Raw genomic sequence first — 18,418 nt, 5'->3', positions numbered from 1 at the left:
GTATTCTCAGCAACAATCAACCAACTCACTGAGCCTGACCACACAATCCATTATGTAACCTTCTACATCACACCACGGTCTGACCTTGAAAAGGTCAAACCACACGGGGAAGAAGCTAAGTGACATGTAAACAGTGAAGAATGTTGAAGTAACTCAAAGGGTAATAACATGTCCCACCTTTGGCAGTTTGCCAGCTATTTTGGGGAGCCCCTTGAAGAACTGGGACTTTTGTAGATTGTCTCTCTGGAACAACGTGTCCATGTACTGGAGGGTCATTGTCCCCACATCCTCAAAGAAGGACACCTGAATGAATGAAGATTTATAACTTCACATCAGCAAGTTAAAGGGCAAGTTCACACGGGAATGAACCATTTTTTCTTGTACTTTTTCCACATCAAATGTGTTAACATAGAAGTGTCATAGACAAAAATATAAAAACATCATATTTAATTAACATATTTTTTGCACTAAAACGATTTATATTTTTCACATTTACCAAGTGTTCTATTTCCATAACAAAAACACCATGGCTTATGCCCCTTGCAATATGACGTCATTGGTGCCAATTGATAAACATTATGACGTCATCATGCTTTGTTAGAGCCGCTTCACGTGGTGTAGGTACAGTTTTGTGATTCTAGCACCTCAGATGCCAGCCAGAATTGTGTTGTGCTGAGTCACCACTGCGCCGGAGTGTGTCGTAGACCATGTTGTTTTACCGCAAACTGGTCCTTGATATCTTTTGCGTTGAGAATAGACAGGGACCCAGTTGAATTGGCACCAATTACGTCATAATCTAAGGGGGATAACTCAGGCCTATTTCGCTCGTTAAATGAAGGCCTCATAACGGCATATCACTTTCACACTATTGTGAGCTTCCTACTTTCACTGTGAAAAAAAATAGTGTATATTTTCAAACACAGATACTAACTAATTCTAAAATTGCGTTTTGTTTAGAAAAAGAAAGAAAGTGATTTTTGCGTGTACACTTCCCCTTTAAAGGACACCTGAAGCAACACCCAAAACACACATGACAATTCCATGACAACTACAAACACACTGAAGAACTTTACTTATTATTTACAGAAGGAGAAGATGTGTTGCTGTAGACAGTAATAACATGGCCATCATTTCATTGGCCTTTATTGTTTGTTTGCTGAATGCCACTTGAGTCTAGACCAGAGAATCCAGAGACTGATATCGTGAGCAACGATCTAGGCGAGCTGAGTACGATGACACATAATCAACCAAGTGACTGAGCCTGACGATCCGATCTATAAGTCGCCTCTTATGACAAGAATAGATTGCTGCGGACAGTTCTAACCAAGGATCTCAATGGAATTGGCATTCATTAAGTAACATTTTGAAATTGTGTCTGAGAGGAATTAAAATATGTACAAACTAGATTGCGTAGATTATGATGACTGTGATTTGGTCTCACAAAATGCCATTTATCCATTGACAGGTTAGTGAATTGTGTTATATAATAGTACGAATTAGACACAGCAGCTAGTCTGGCAGCCCAAGACATGTGACAATCCAGGAACTAGCGGTGTTTCCCAAAAATATAATTGTTTGACCACTAGCCCCAAATGAGGCTGTGGACCAGTTGGTGTCTATTCCTGACATTGTGTCATCCTAATGAGAGAAATCTTGGAGACACATGTTGTAAAGCCTAACGGTTGTTGATGAAACCATGAGATATTGAGCTGACAGACCAAGGACCATAATCAGGTCAAACACAATAATAAAATTTTTTTTTAAAAATAATAATAATCAGGTCAAACTTGGGATTCAAACCCACCATCCAAGGTCTAGGACAAAGGCTCTGTTTAGAGCAGCCATCCACCTAGATTTCAGGTCAAACTTGGGTCAACCAGTTTGACTATATCACCCAGAAAGATGCCCAGTAGTGAGCCAATATGTACGTAACATCGTGTATGGAAAATATCAATTTTGAAACTGAATGATGTTCTGACTTTTGACAACTGTGCAGGGTCCGGTCTGACAGTGTGCTCAATATTCAGCAACAGTTTGACGTAGTCCCTCAGTTCATCAGGGATGCTGCCCAGTAGGGTGGAGCGGAAGTGTCGCAGCTGGAAGACAGGAGCAGCATCAGTAACAACATCAGACAAGGGACTTCTACACTGGCAGATATCCTACATCCATCACCACGCAGTGTTTGGAATTGAGATTTTGATCCTGCAGTATTTGAAACAAGGGAGCCCCTAGATTTTAAGCCTGTGGTGAGGACTCCTTGACTGTCAAGCTTAATTTCAGGCACTGATCATGCTTGTTACAATGTAAACATTCATCATAAAAACAGACTTAACCCAACTGAAAGTCAAATCTAACCTATGTGAACTAGATGTATCATGGTATGCCTATCTCAAGTATCGATGACTCACGATACCTGAATCACAATGTGATATGTATCCAAATACTGAATTCGTGCTTTTGGGGATAAAAATGCCCATGTTCCACATGGTCCAGCTGATATATGGTTTAGCTTTCAATCAGTTTCTTTTAAACTTGCATGACTAGTAAATCTAGGCTCCTTCTAACAGCATGATTCAAGGTAAGGTAACAACAGCCTGAATAGCTAGCAGGCCAAATTTGTAACAATTATGTTCTGAAAATCAGTTTTGAATACAATCACGCGCGATATTTGAGTAGGGGAATGTTACACAGCGATGCAGTGACATCCCTCTATATACTACTGAGAGCAGTACAACCATGAAATGACACTATGCCCAACAGTGTTTCGCCCCATTGTGTCTATATTATTAGTGTCGTCATTAACTGTTACATAGCAGCACTGTTATAACAGACAATTGAGTGAAAGTTGTTTTGTAGAATTTTCCTATTCGGAATATTCTATAAGTAATACATTACCACTGTTATACCGAGGCTGTTGTCTCCCACAACTGCTGCTATAGCGAAATCTACCACAGAGATCTCAATTACCTCATGCAGCACGTGCGTAGCCACCTAGCTGCCATGTGACACCCTTCACTCTTGTCTCCTGCGAGAGCAAGTGCTCGGGGGACGGACGGGCGGGCAGCAGCCCAGTGGTAACGTATTACTTATAGAATATTCCTAATAGGAAAATTCTACAAATTACATTAAGTAATACGTTACCACTGTTATACCGAGGCTGACTACCACAGTAGGCGGTGGGGAGCACCTACAACCCGAATCCTGACTGCTAGCGTTCCTTCCGACCAGCGGAAGTAAACACCAAGGCGGAAGCACTCGATGCGCATGCACCTAGCTAGGCGTTACCCTATAGGAATACCAAAGCACTGTCAAGCGCATACCGTAAGGCTCAATCGTCATTGCCAAAACGATTGGTGACTCCAAACGGCCCCACTGGATAGGTATTTCATCGCCGCAGCGGATGAGAACACTGTATCCGCGTGAGCTTAATCTTAGATCAGGTTAAACAGTCGAAAAGAGGGAAATTAATTTCCTTCAGACCGTATATCCCAGAGCAAGCCTACTTAAAGTATGCATTAGGCGCGTGACCTAATTCCAGTATTCGTAAGCATGTATCACAAGGTTGGAATACACGACAGACAATTAAATGAATAATTGTCAAAATACAAATAAGGATAAAACACACAAAAAGCCGCCTCACCTGTGGTGTGAGTGCGCTGGTTTGCAGGACCCCCACTCCTGTACCCACGGCGTGGGAACATTGGAGACGACCCAGATTGACCACCGTGCAAGGACTGACGACTGCGGAGTTTGGAATTGCGCTGGACACACCCCCTAGATGACCGCTTGTGCCGCGATCAGCGGCCCAAGACGGTGCACCCCCTCCACGTCTTCATCAGAAACCTTTCTGAGGTAATGATTGGCAAAAACCGAGTCAGAACGCCAGTAACAACCTCGTAATATTCTGTGAACAGAGATATTCGAGTGTAGGGCAAATGTTGCCGCTAGGGCCCTGATCTCGTGCGGGTTTGACCCCGCTACCGGTAACCCCCGAGACCGGTACGCCAGATTGATGACAGAACGAAGCCACAACGCAATCGAGTTGCGAGTTATGTCAACCGTGCGATTAGGGTTACACGATATGAACAGACGGTCACGCCCTTGTCTACGTTCATTCGAAGCCTTAAGATAATACTTAAGGGCCCTAACCGGACACAGCGCTCTGTCCTCAGTATCAGCAGGATGTAAGATTTCTTTGAGGGATCTTACAGTGAATTCTCTCTCTGTTTGCCCGACTCTCTGATTCTTGGCGACGAAGCCCATGAGCAGGCCCAGGCGGACCGCTCCTTCGTCACCCCTATCGAATCGTACCTTGGCGACATCGAGTGCATGAATTTCGGATACACGTGCCGCCGTGGCAAAGGAGAGGAGAAATGCTGTTTTCCAAGTCACATGCCGGAACGAAGCACTATGCAAGGGTTCATACGGAGCTTCCGTAAGTGATTGCAACACTAGGGAAAGATCCCAGGCCGGTGCCCGAAGGCGGCCCTTCTTAAGATCGTGCTGTTTGAAACCCTTGATAATACCCCGTATCACCGGCTCTTTGGAGAGACTGGTACCCATAGCAACGTCCCGTACCGTAGCAACGGACGAAACATAGTTGGCAATGGAACCCCCGGAGAGTTTCCGGGTCTCTCGCAAGTGAGACATGAAACGAGCAATATCCTGCACAGATACCTTATCTGGCGAATGAATGTGATGTTTACAACACCACTTCGTGAAAATAACCCAACGTGCATTATACACCTTCTGGGTAGAATCACGATGCATACTAACGTATGCCCGAGACGCCCGGCGAAAAAAACCTTTACTCCTCAGACCCTCGGTGACAACATCCACGCGTGCAGATTGAACTGCCCTGCGTTTGGATGAAGCTGACGGGTGTGAGGGTGGATCAAGAGATCCGGTCTCACAGGCAGTGGGAGTGGCGACTGCGTGACCTGGGTCAGCAAGTCGGGGGTACCACGATCTGTTCGGCCACATGGGCGCGATCAGTAACATTCGACAGCGAACTCCTCGAAGCCGGCTTAGAATGTGTGGTATCAACGCTGTCGGCGGGTAAGCATAAGCGTCCAAGCCCGTCCAGTCTAACGCGAGAGCATCGTGATCGATGGCCCTCGGGTCCGGGACTGGTGATACAAACAACGGGAGTTGATTGTTGAACCGTGTTGCGAACAGGTCGACCATCGGACGACCCAAACGTTCGCACAGCCACTGAAACACTACTGGGTTCAGCATCCACTCTGTGGGGCTCGGATCCTGAGGCCTCGATAGAGCATCGGCCAGTACGTTCCGCACACCTGGGATGTGACGGGCGCGTATCTGGCACGGGACACTGTCCACCAGAGCGTAAAACTCGAACGTGAGATCGAGTAGCGAGTGACTGTGGGTTCCCCCCAGTTTGTTCACATAGGACACTACCGTCGTGTTGTCGGTCGCCAGCATGAGCCGGGCGTCGACGAGACGATGCTTCCAGTGATTGACTGCGTTGATCACTGCATTGAACTCGAGACAATTGATGTGAAGACCTAGTTCGTCTACGCACCACAGCCCCGAGCTCACCTCCCCCTCTAGATGGGCGCCCCAGCCCACTAGAGAGGCGTCTGTATACAGGTTCAACGTGGCCCGGTAGGGCCGCATAGAGACTCCTGATAAGACATTGTAAGGGAGCGTCCACCACTCCAGATGCGGTCGGAGCCGATCCGGGAGGGCGACGGTCGCACTGTTCACCTCCGTTGCTAACAACTGGATTAAAAACCGTTGCAGCGGGCGGAGTTGGAGACGACCCCGTTCGGTGCAGTCCTGGGCTGATACAAGTAGCCCTAACAGCTGTTCCCAAAAGTGAACAGTCTGTTGCACCGCTAAGACTTTGGCAATCATCGCCTGAATTTTGTGCCACCGGTCTGGGGGGACAAATAGGCGATGGGACACCGTGTTGAACCGACCTCCGATGAACTGCAAGTTCTGAGAAGGGGTTAACTCGCTCTTGGGGAGATTGACAATCCACCCCAATTGCTCCAAGAGCCGACGTGCGAAAACGAGATGGCGTGACAGGGTGTCCGTCATTCGATTTGCTACTAGCGAGTCGTCCAGGTACGCGAAGTACCGGACACCCCTCCGGTGGAGGAACCCCACTATGGGGGTGGTTAACCGGGTGAACAGCCAGGGAGCGGATGAAAGACCGAATGGGAGTACAACCCACTCGTAGTGCCTGCCTTGAAAGACAAACCTGAGATACTTGTGATGATCCGAGTGAATCGGAACATGCAGATAAGCATCCTTCAGGTCGATCGAAGCTAGCCAGTCGGCCGGCATGATCAGTGCTTTCAGGTCCGTCAAGCTCAACATTCTGAACTTGGGCGGCTTGCGCAGGTAGAACTCGTTGAACGATTTCAAGTTGTGAATCATTCTGAGTTCGGCACTGTCCTTCTTGGGAACGAGAAATATCCTGGAGTAAAACCCCGGTGTTATTTCTGGTAGAGCTAACTCCCGAACTGCCCTCTTCTTCACCAACCTGCCGATGGCATCGGCGAGGAAGGGAAGATCGGTTTCCGAATAGAAACCTGCCGACGGGGCAACGGTGAGCGGCGGATTCGCTTTGAGATCGAGCCGATAGCCGTACCGAATCGTGTTGACCACCCACGGGTCGTCGAACACTTGTTCCCAATTCTCCCAATAAGTCTGGAGTCTGGCTCCCACTGGGGACACAGAGGGGGGCCGGACGGGCTGCGGCAGGCGCAACTGTCCAGGGCCAAGTGACTCGGGTTCGCCTACGGGCCAACCGAAGTTGGCGCTGTCGGCATACGAACCCCTCCAATGAGAGTCACCTGGAGGGGCCCTTGCCGTCCTTAGACGACTTGGGCTTCCCCCAGTTCCCCTTCTTCCCGCGAAAGGGCTGCTGAGAACCCTTACCGGAGCCCTCAGAGCGGGGCTTCTTCCCGGAGGAAGAAGGACCCGACCCCTTAGGCCTGCCGGACGCAGCATCCTGGGGCGCGCTCCGCTTCGGAGCGGCACCCAGGCGCCTATGCAAGGACCCCACAAGATCCAGTGTGTGCCGAGAGGCATCGGCAGACACAGCGGCCTGTTGTTCCTTCAGAACCCCAGGGATCTTGTTATTAAACAGGGTCCGAGCAGACCAAGGCTGCGAAAGGAGCACCTCCTGATTGGCAGCGTCCAACCCTGAAGCAGCCAGATACGACTGGCGCCGAAGAAAATGGCACGTGCCGGAAACAAAGGCCGAAGCCCCGGCAACGTACTCCAGGGAAGCATTCACACCGAGCAAGCAGTTGTAAATGCGCTGGTCTCGGTCGGTAGGAGAACCTTCGACCAGACTGGCCGCTGCAGCCAGGTATGTGTCTCCGTGAGACAATGCCAGCATGGAGTGTCGAGCGAGGGTGTCCAGCTGTTGCAAGGTACCTTGTGGTACCGTGGCAACCGGTGGGGCACGGACCCCCAAACGCTCCACATGGGCTTCCGCAGAAGGACCAGCCTCGGGAAAGGCAAGGTCATGTACTGGGAAAGACCCTTTTCTCCACGACGGGGGAGGTAACGGGAGACCCCGATCGGAGGCAGCCGTGAAGGCCTTCTCCAAAGAAGGCTTAATCCCGCGCAGCAAGGTTGATGCCGGGAAAGCCTTGTCGGACGTCTCGTCGTATACCTCGGAGGAACCCACGGAACCGTGGATTCCCCGCGGTATCGGCAGGGGCTTTGGCATGTCCTCAAAGAGGTCATACACCATGGCCACGCGGTCCTTAACCGATAGCGGAAGCAACGGTTCGGGGGAAGGACCGGTAACCACGGCAGCCGCCGCCGTACCGGTGGACCCCGCGTCCGAACCCGCGGCCACCGAAGAGGCCGGGGACGGAACAGCCAGCGGCCTATCTTGCGATAAGGCCGCCAGCTTGGAGTCCACAAGTTTCGACAACAATGCGGCGACGGAATCCCCAGACAGTCCGAGGGCCGCAAGGGGATCCGCCGCAGCCGAGGAGGTGGTTCCCGCACGGGGACCCCGACCCGACGAACCGGCCACCACAGGGGTGGAGACGGACTGTACGTACAGCCGGTACCGCTCAAACTCCGCAGGCCCCAGACCTTCGCACAGGGTGCACCGGGTGTCCCCGCAAGGAACCCTGCACCGCGGGCAACGATCGTGGGGATCCCGGGACGACAAAAACTTTCTGCACACCCCACAACTCCGAGGAGCAGGGGTAGAGGGGGTGGATACTGGGGACATATCCATGTCAGACATTGATTGTTTGCTATAAACAAAGAACAAAACATGGTTACAACGCACGCACCACAATGATTCACAAACGAGCATTTTCACAAGAAAATAAACGAGCAATGTGAACATATAACATACACATATAACTTTTATTAAAGAAATAAGTTATGTTAACCCCCAAAACATACAAGAACAGGGGAAACGTAAAACACAACGTGCATACGCGAACCCCGCAAGTATATAGAAAAAGGGCGGGAAAAATTTTCCGTTTGGCGGGAAAATTATAACCAAGCGTAGCTACCGCAACGCCCCATAAAAGCACAGTTTATTAGAGAATAAACTATAATAAATATCACCAAATGTTCAGGAACGCTTCAGCAGGAGAAAACACGTCTTGCTTAGCAGACGAAAGAGACAAGAGTGAAGGGTGTCACATGGCAGCTAGGTGGCTACGCACGTGCTGCATGAGGTAATTGAGATCTCTGTGGTAGATTTCGCTATAGCAGCAGTTGTGGGAGACAACAGCCTCGGTATAACAGTGGTAACGTATTACTTAATGTAATTAATGTCAGCAATATTCCAGGAATATCACATCATCCTGTGTATAATTGAGTCTGGGTCAGGAAAACGACTGGTTGACAGCTTAAGCACACTATGATGTATCATGTATCATGTATCATGGTTCAGTGGCACACACTGTCACCTCCTGACCATCATTTAAAGATGTCCCACAGAACAGGCACTGGGTGCAGGGAGCTACTCTGATCTACTCTGATGTATGACATAAACATGATAAAAGATGTACCCACCTCTTCTGCATTCTTCTTGAATGTGGATAGTTGAGTCCTGCACTCAAACAGGGGTTTGCCATTGTTGAAGAGTGCAAATATGAGCACCCCTATAGAGTACATGTCGCTGGCGAGACTGCACATCATTGTGAGGGCGTACTCTGGGGCAAGGTAGTCCAGGTGAGGCTGGCAGCATGGGGGGATGTCCGAGTCCCACTCCTTGAACGCAAACATCGGCTACAACACAGGAACAGGTTCAGTTAGTTTGTTTGTTTGTTTGTTTGTTGTTTAATGCCGCACTCGGTCGAATCTTGGATTAAAAAGACCAACACAACCTTTGGATCTTGGTACGGCTTATCGATGCAACTCTGTACAGTAAATTTTCAAAGTCAAGAATAAAAAATCTGTTATTTAATCATGATATAATTATGTTGTCTTATTGTTTCCATATTTTGTTTTGTTTGTTTGTTGTTTACCCCTTCACTCTGCAATATTTCAGCAAATGAGGGCAGCCTGTAAATAATCAAATTTGGACCTGACAAACAAGAGATTGATATTACGAGCATCAATTCACGAGTCTGACCCACCAATCCATGTAGTTCCTTCTGCAACAAGCATGGGTTGCAAGGGACTAATTCCATCCCAGACTCTCCACAGGGATATCATAAAAATACAACTTCCCTATTTTCAACTTCCCTATTTCAACATAGAGAGCATGCTGTCTGGAAATAACCTAGTCTGAGACACAGGCAAACTAGTGGTTGATAGCATCAACAACACTTCATGTTGTCAGGGCATGATGATACACAATTAGTAAGGCCACCCATTCAGTCTGCGACATTAGGCACTTGCCTGTACCTCAAGTCTAGTAAGCTTCATTGTGTCTAGTATTTTCTAGGGTTGGGAATTGGACCAAAAAGTGTATTGCGATATACTGCAATATTTCAAAAACATATTGCAATATCATTATGATATATTGGGAAATAATTTCTACCAAGAGAAAAGCTTTTTTTCATATCCCTTTGACAAATATTAATATTGAAGCTGCAATGTTAACAATTTGGTCAAAATTATGAACCAATTTTAATAAATTGTACTATTATTTTTATCTACAATCAAATAAAGAGTTTGAAGCAATTGTTTTGTCTTTGTTTTGATTTAATAAGGTAAGACTATACATCATGGCATATACATGTCAGTCACAGTCTCCAACCTATTTCAATTAAGGATTGACTGTGTATTTTTTTCGGTTCATTGAGGTATGAATCGAAAAACCGATGTGCAAACTGTATGAATCCGCGTAGCGGATTCTTACAAAAGTTTGCACGTCGGTTTTTCGATTCATACCTCAATGAACCGAAAAAAATATACAGTCAATGCTTATAATTAAATTCGACAACGTAAACCATGTTTTATCTACAATAGTTTAACCCAAAACAGTTGCATATATCAAAACAGAAAAAATGACGACATTGATAAGCATTCCAGGGGTAGGAATACATACAGTGGTGTGACATGAATCAGGTGATCGTTTAATTTATGCACATAACTTGACACGCCTACACAGTGAGTAGCCAATCAACGGAGAGTGGGATTAAAACAATGTTCATTGGACCTGTCAATTAAGGCAAGAGGCGAAAAGAACTGCAACAGTCAAACTGTAACGAACCGGAAGAAATATGTCCGAGAGAAGGCGGCTGTTTCAAATAACATGGTCATTTACCGCGTGCCTAAAACATTACTTCCCTGATTACGGTAAAACACAGTTGGAGAAATGCTAGTTAGAAATGAAACCCGAAGACATGAAAGTTGAACCGAGGCGAGCGGGAAAAAAACAGGCGAGCGAGCCTGCACGTTTGCTGTTTCATTCATTCTCGGCCTTCCGTTTCAAAGGGTAGTTTAGACAATGAATATGCATGAAAGTCGCTAAATGTCCTGTGCATGACGATACACGTGAGCAGAAAGGGAATTCCCTCGACTGTAATATATTGGGATTCCCCGACATTCCGCAATAATAAAAGTAGTGCCCCGCTGTGGGCGTGGCTTAATTTTTTACATTCATTGGGAAATGAATGCAATAACACGTGACCAATTCAGCTAATCAGAATGCAGGAATTTCCATGAACACAACAAAAATTTAATTATTCACATTTGAATAATGTTAACTCTCTGAAACAGTTTGAAAAACAATGAAACATTAACATTAACATTAACATAAATTTAATAAGAATTATACATCATGACAAATTCCATGTCAGTCATTGTCTCTCATCAAACATTGTGAAAAAATTACATTCAATGTCAAAATATTTTCCCTTTTTGTTCGACACGCTGTCAAAGGCGTCCGCCATGTTGGATAAACAATCCAGGGAAGTAACTCTAGTTCCAAGGTGTCAGCAACATTCATTCCCTTTGATTTCCGATTGTAAAATACGCATTTTTATCAGGTGGTGTTTTAATAATGAGGGAAAAACTGATACGCCAAAAAACTTATCGTGATGAATTTGTATTGCAATATACCAGTATACCGATAAAACCGCACATCCCTAGTATTTTCCGTTAATGTATATATGAACACAACGATGAGTTTGGGCCAGTAGACTCATTAAAATCAGATCTTAGTTCTCCCTACCGCTAAACAAAGATCTCAGGACATCCCAATATGTCACATCAGACCGGACTTTTGCAAATTTCAACCGACATGTGGAATGACTGACAAGAAGTTAACATCAGCCAATAAGAAGGCAGTTGTCTTGTGCTTTACTGTTTACACTAGTTTCAAACTGGTGATGGCGCTTCAAAACATAATTTGACAAATTCTTGATTAAAAATTGGGAGAACATTCTACAATGGCTAATAGATGTCGTATCTTGTACTGATTCAGTCGTAAAGCTTGTGACTGTTGTTAAATGTTTCGAGGTTGCATGATTAGAAAACACATTCCTACTGTAATTTCCTGATCTGGTAAGCAACGCTCTGACTGGTTGGATGAAAGATTCCAGTGTGACCCATAATGGGGTGTCCTCAAGATCCTTGTTTAGTGGTAGCAAGAATCTGATTCTAATGAGATTGGTTTGGGACAGACGGCACATCATCAACTCAATCCCCACTTCACCCATCCTCATGGATTAATTGATTGATTGATTATGGCTTTAAGCTGCTTTTAGCAATATTCCAGCAATATCACGGCGGGGGACACTAGGAATGGCAATTCTAATGGAGAAATGCATGCATCGCAACCATCACCAGTCTTCTCAGCCCAATAGAAGTAAATGTTTTTCAACAGATCATAAAGACACGAAATGAAAAAAAGATATCAAATGCATATGCAGTGAACACAGACTGGAAACATAAATGTTTCTTTGGGTGAGTTTCAGCTACATAACACACTTTCACTGTTAACGGCCTAGCTACATATATAACTCCTCGTTGTTTCACATGTCCACTTTAGCTGCACTGAAGGTGAATACACGGTACACATGTACTCCAGATCATTCAAACTAAGCGCCCTAGTTTCAAACCCTGGGTCAATGTGATGTGTGAGTTCATTAGAGTATGAACCTTCATAGAATGATGGCCAAACTGTATGAATGTCGTTTTGTTCACTAGGATAAGTCAAAGCAAGTATATTCGTGGACAGCCATGCAGCCAAACTTTTCCCAATGAATGCAAAAGAGTTAAAGAGTAAAGGAGTATAGGATCAAAATCAAAATAGCCAGAAAGAATGCTTCTTTTTCTATTTGTGCTGGGGAATTAGCAGGGGATGAAATATGTACAACCATCAAACTTTGTTATTCATGAGCTAATTTGAACGTCAGTTTTGAGGTCATGTGACATCCATTGGAAAAGTTGTATATTGTGTACACTTTAGACAACAAAAACATAAATATTTGATGAATATGAAGACACCTTGACCAAAAATAGAACTGCCTCAAAACATATTGATATTCCTTACCACAAAGGAACCAGCTTTAATGAGCTGAAAGAAGCAAGCAGTAAGTGTAACAACCACACGACAAGGCAAACAGTGGCTCAGTTCACATTCATTCTAGTTCCTTCATTCTAATGCATGGTTATGAAGTTAGTAACAGTAGGTTGTTACATTTTATTTTACTTGGGTCACAGATCTGCCGACCATGAAATAGAAAATTGGGAAGGGGGGAACAGAATCAGTATTGCCATTAAGAAATGGTGCTGTCAGCAGTAAAAATCATTCCTAGAAATAAACAGATTCTCAAAATACTTTGCATCTGCCAAATTTTGTAAAAGCAAAACAATACAGAAATTCAAAACTCATGGCCTCATTCTGCAAACAACTATCAAAAATGTGTACTTCCTCTAGTATCAATTATCACTGAAATAACAGATTACCCGATATCCATTATAATGCAGAAAAGACAATAAAACTGGTCAAATTTATTATTTTTTTCAAAGTTTGTGTAACTTGGGCTTGGCAGATCCATAAATAAAGGAAGCCTGACTGTTATGTATGTCTTGGACCAACTACCAACTTCAGTACTGAATCAAACAGCGGTGACAGAGATGACTAGATGTTTGTACCGACTGTTACGTATGTCTTGGATCTACTACCAACTTCAGTACTGAATCAAACAGCAGTGACAGAGATGACTAGATGTTTGTACCGACTGTTACGTATGTCTTGGATCTACTACCAACTTCAGTACTGAATCAAACAGCAGTGACAGAGATGACTAGATGTTTGTACCGACTGTTACGTATGTCTTGGATCTACTACCAAATTCTGAATCGAACAGCGGTGACAGATATGACTAGATGTTCGTACCAACTGTTACGCATGTCTTGGATCTACGACCAACTTCAGTACTGAACCAAACAGCGGTGACAGAGATGACTAGATGTTTGTACCGACTGTTACGTATGTCTTGGATCTACTACCAACTTCAGTACTGAATCAAACAGAGGTGACAGAGATGACTAGATGTTTGTACCGACTGTTACGTATGTCTTGGATCTACTACCAACTTCAGTACTGAATCAAACAGCGGTGACAGAGATGACTAGATGTTCGTACCGACTGATCTGTTGTGTTGCTGTTGAGAACACAGAAGTCGAAGCCCGCCAGCTTCCACGTCCCATTCTTGTTGAGGATGATGGACTCAGGGCAGATGTTGTGGTGCAGGATCTTTGCATCATTGTGCAGGAACGTTAAGCCTTCAATCATCTGGAACCAGAGTCACAACAATCACAACAACGTAGAGCAGGGACAAGTCCAAACTTACAACCCAGGTACTCAATCCCCTATTACCTGACCCTACCCTAGTTGAATACATAATGTCCAACTGGGTATTGTTTTACCAGAGCCCTGGCAAATGCTATTTACTTACACATATAAAATGATCAGATCATGCATACACTGAAGTCGACTGAAGCTTTATCTTTACTCAAACGTATAAAAGTCAGAAACAATGTATCAGGACCCATCCGACCCGAGTACCCAAGTTACCCCCCCCAGCCCTACAACAATGGCTGTCTATCTTATTCTGTAAGTCCCATTATCAGTATAACAGCAACATCACAGCCAGGTAGATTCTTTTGTGTTCTAGTGGTATGTGACTGCTGAAGGCTTGATGATTTAACATTTCATCTGTGCATGCTACACGTCACCATGGCCCTTTACAACAATTGTCAACAATCATCATTAATATGGTAAGAATTTAACACTAGTCCACTAGCCCGGGGCTACTACAAATTCCTGTGGGCTAGTACAAATTGCCCCATTGTCTTAACATTACAAGAGCATTTTATCTTTACCTGGGCTAGTGAAGCTTTTGAGTTTAGTTCTAACCCTGATTTACATGATGAAAATTCTTAGATTTCCCTTTAGTTGGGCTAAACCATTTCAAAATGTTTTCATTATGGCAAAATCATCAATAATTTTTCAAACAGAATGTTTTATAACACACACAAGAGACAAAGCAGTTTTTGTAGCAATGCTATTTAAAAAGTGATAAGGTTATTCTATTACCGTGATTACAGGAGGGTAGGTAATATTACAACAGAACATGAATGAGATGATCAATGTGATGGCACTTTTATTCCTTAATGACTTTACCACTGAAGTCCACAGATCAAATAAAATGGATTCTTCCGTTGCCTGTGGAATGCCTACTGTCCCAAAATATTCTTAACAGTAGACTGTTAGTTGTCCTAGATGCCCTCACCTGCAGCAAGCCATGTCTGACCTCCACATCATACAGCTCATACTCCTGGAGCTCCTTAGGAACTGTTGTCATGTTGTCAAGGTTACCCAATACATTAGCCAAACTGCCGAACACTGGCTCTGTGGCGAACGCAAGTGTTTCCCTGTGAATATGTTGGTACATAAATTAGTCATACATCAAACAAAAGGTTATCAGCTGGTAATAAACTATGTGGGTTAATGAGATATTGAATATGTTATAATGTTTAAGCCATATTGTAGCGAAATTACAGTGGCCTACAAATAATCAAACCAAGGACAGTGATTGGCTTCATGAGCTATGAATGATTCATCTCGTAGTAAAAGATCTACTTGTATTATTCAGATGAAGTTCCTGTATCTACCTGGACTCTTCAAGTGGTTCCATTACAGACAAGACTTTGGGGTGACGCAGTTTAGTTAGCTGCTGAACCCCCTTCCTCAATGAGTCCAGTATCATCTCTCGGTCGCGCCGGGAATACCGCTCCAGGCAACGCTTCTCAAACACAAAGATGGAGGATTCCTGGCACAGAACACAATATACTCAAGTAAGGCTAAAAAAATCATGTCCGTCTGAAAACTTATTATTACAGGGCATTGTAAACATTTGTCAGTTATCATGGCGATGGTATGCTCTGCACTACCTGGTAAGGGCATGATATGCCTTCCTCATGTGGCAATATATACAAAGAATTTCATGCGAACACATCACAGATTAAGTATCCTGATGCCTATCGTATCATCACTCAAGTATCGCAATATATTATTGGAATCAGAAAATACACATTCAAGTCTGACATTGACTTAATCAAACAGAAGGTTATCTGAGTTCACCTGATAAAGTGCAAGAAGTAGTCCTGGAAATACTTTATAAGTTTAAATATTATTTACTGAATATTGTTTACAACTGGACAGAAAGTTTTGAGAAAGAACAGTTTTGTCGCAATATGCAGAAGCAAACATATGCATCAATTTCACTAAAGTGAGGCTGAAGGAGTCGTTGTCGGCACAGGTACTACAGAAACGTACCTAAGGTAATTTCTGTATACAGAAATATACCCTAGCCAAAATCAAAACACAGAAACGTACCCTAGGATGAGTCTATTCCGCCGAAGGGCGCAACGTGCATAACTGGTTCTTTTGGTTTTGGTCACTTCCTGTATGCCAAACCGCAGTTAAATTCAACATGGCAGTACTTATGAGATGCATTCTAGTGTATCATATAGGAAACAATCATACACAGTGACGTGCGTACATTAATGTAATATTCAGCGATGCGCGTATGCACTCGTAATCAGGCAACCGGAACTACAACATGAACCGTTTAGGGTACCAGGTATGCTTCTGTATTCTAATTTTGGTTAGGGTACATTTTCTGTATATTCGGTTAAAGTGAGTGATTGAGTTTGCATAAATGCTGATTTGAACAGAATGTCAGTTATATTCCAGCATCTCTCCATCTTCCCGTGGCAAGGGAGTTCATTGACTTTATACCGGTAAGTTCAGTTTCCACCCTTGCAATACAGTGTTATTGTATGATAAACAACTGCCACTCATCATTTATTTCTTAGATACAATGCTCAGTTGATCAGTATAGAGCCAATCTAAATGATCCATACTATTCCAAACATACAGACAATACAATTGGAATCTCATTTTTATTGGCAAATATCTTATTACCCTGACAGAAAAAATTCAACATTTCTGGAACAAAGGGTTTCTGCAACACAGACTAATTCTGTATTACCTGTTTGGTGGTTTTCTTCATTCCTCCATGTATTTTCCACAACATCCCTGGGCCTCCACTGGCTATTTGGTTGTACAGGTCAAAATCTCGGGATAGTGGGTTGCCAGGCAAAGCATTGCTCACGGCAGTCTTCAATCTGTTAAACATGTCCATCACGTCCTTCTTCTCCTAGTCGGTTAGTGTCTTGAAAACAAAATAAAATGGCTTCATCATCAAAGACATTTGATCACAATCATGATAGTTATATTTCTAAACAGAAAAAAAATAGAGAATATTTCTCATGGAAAATCTTATATGGGATGGGGCAATAGGCAGCTAGTCTTTAATAGCTAAATTAGATTACCATGTTCACCCTTTCTCCTGTCGGTAAAACTACTGAATTCCCTAAAGCCAAATATATCTAAACATCCATAATTGGCTGGGAAAATAGCTGAAGATCCTTAAATATATAATGTATCCCCGATACACATAGTAGGCCCATATGAGCACTGAGAATGTTCATGTATCAAATTAATAGTACTGAATTGTTTTCTTTAGGTTACTGGCAACTGTTATGAAAGACAATATGATTAAAGAGCAGAGTCATTGATAATATTCACAGTACCTGGTCATACATTTTTCCCCAAATTAGTTTCAGTTATATGAGATAATATAATCCAATAGTGTTCATGGGGATGAATGATATAGACGTAAGTTGCCTTGTCTTCGTACGATACTTGACCACTGTTTACCATCAGATCTATTCAATCCCTGTTCAAACTAAAAAGAAATCAATAACAGAATAGATGTCACGTCTGCTGTTTTGCAATAACAACACTGGTATCAAGATCAACTTTGCCAAAGACATGTCACGTTAAACGACAGCTGTCACTGTGGAAAAGACGCAAATTACATCTTCTACTTAGAGAACTAAAGCCAGTCTAGTATCGGGGTAGTTTCTGGATAATCGTGTTTTCGCCACTGCCCACAGACTATGAAACAGGCAATCAGCACAACATCAACAAATGGTATTTCTGCTAACTTAGGAAATAATAAATCTATGTTTACCACAAATAAACCAAATACAACCGGTAATCGGCTGTCAAAACGCCCTGCCGACTTCGTGTAAGGAGCTGAGAGCCATATCTGTGACGTCATAAAATATATGATGATGCACCGATCTCTTTTCTAAAACAAGCATTCCTTCATAGACACTTTTGAAATTTTATGGACAGTAAAATTGAGAACTTTAATAATTACTAATATTCTCTTTATCTAATGTCTTGCCTTATTTTTATATGGTGTCTAAAAACGTAAAATACTACATATATTATTCATGTTGAACATCACGTTCAAGGAACACAACTCTAACACGCACATGTCGGCTCATTTCTGCTAATAAATCTTTGAGCAAAAGTTTCGAGGATCGATCCTCTCATCATCAACTGCACATTCATTTT

The 18,418-nt window shown here is 43.7% G+C and overlaps 2 protein-coding genes across 5 annotated transcripts in view; both read right to left on the bottom strand.

The window, feature by feature from the left end:
- LOC139466697 (SCY1-like protein 2) overlaps positions 1-18,107 on the bottom strand; it is a 34,374-nt gene extending 16,267 nt beyond the window's left edge. For 2 of the 4 annotated variants that reach the window (XM_071248323.1, XM_071248324.1), the window contains exons 1-9: positions 18,027-18,107; positions 16,980-17,162; positions 15,598-15,755; positions 15,216-15,357; positions 14,066-14,215; positions 12,968-12,991; positions 9,034-9,249; positions 1,980-2,096; positions 178-303 (exon numbers count right to left, since the gene is read on the bottom strand). In XM_071248323.1, the coding sequence (XP_071104424.1) occupies positions 178-303; positions 1,980-2,096; positions 9,034-9,249; positions 12,968-12,991; positions 14,066-14,215; positions 15,216-15,357; positions 15,598-15,755; positions 16,980-17,132 (1,086 nt within the window). In that variant the 5' untranslated portion in view covers positions 17,133-17,162; positions 18,027-18,107. The remainder of the gene's footprint in view (positions 1-177; positions 304-1,979; positions 2,097-9,033; positions 9,250-12,967; positions 12,992-14,065; positions 14,216-15,215; positions 15,358-15,597; positions 15,756-16,979; positions 17,163-18,026) is intronic. The other 2 variants (XM_071248325.1, XM_071248326.1) reach the window with 1 other exon arrangement.
- Positions 6,766-7,738, bottom strand: LOC139467073 (uncharacterized). Its single transcript, XM_071248792.1, has one exon. The coding sequence runs from the start codon at positions 7,736-7,738 to the stop codon at positions 6,824-6,826; it is 915 nt and encodes a 304-aa protein (XP_071104893.1). The 3' UTR covers positions 6,766-6,823.
- Positions 18,108-18,418: the final 311 nt, after the last annotated feature.

This window comes from Haliotis cracherodii, unplaced genomic scaffold, assembly GCF_022045235.1.
Source record: "Haliotis cracherodii isolate W230 unplaced genomic scaffold, xgHalCrac1.p SCAF_19, whole genome shotgun sequence".
Lineage (NCBI taxonomy): Eukaryota > Metazoa > Mollusca > Gastropoda > Lepetellida > Haliotidae > Haliotis > Haliotis cracherodii.
This window is presented reverse-complemented; position numbering and strand designations above follow the sequence as displayed.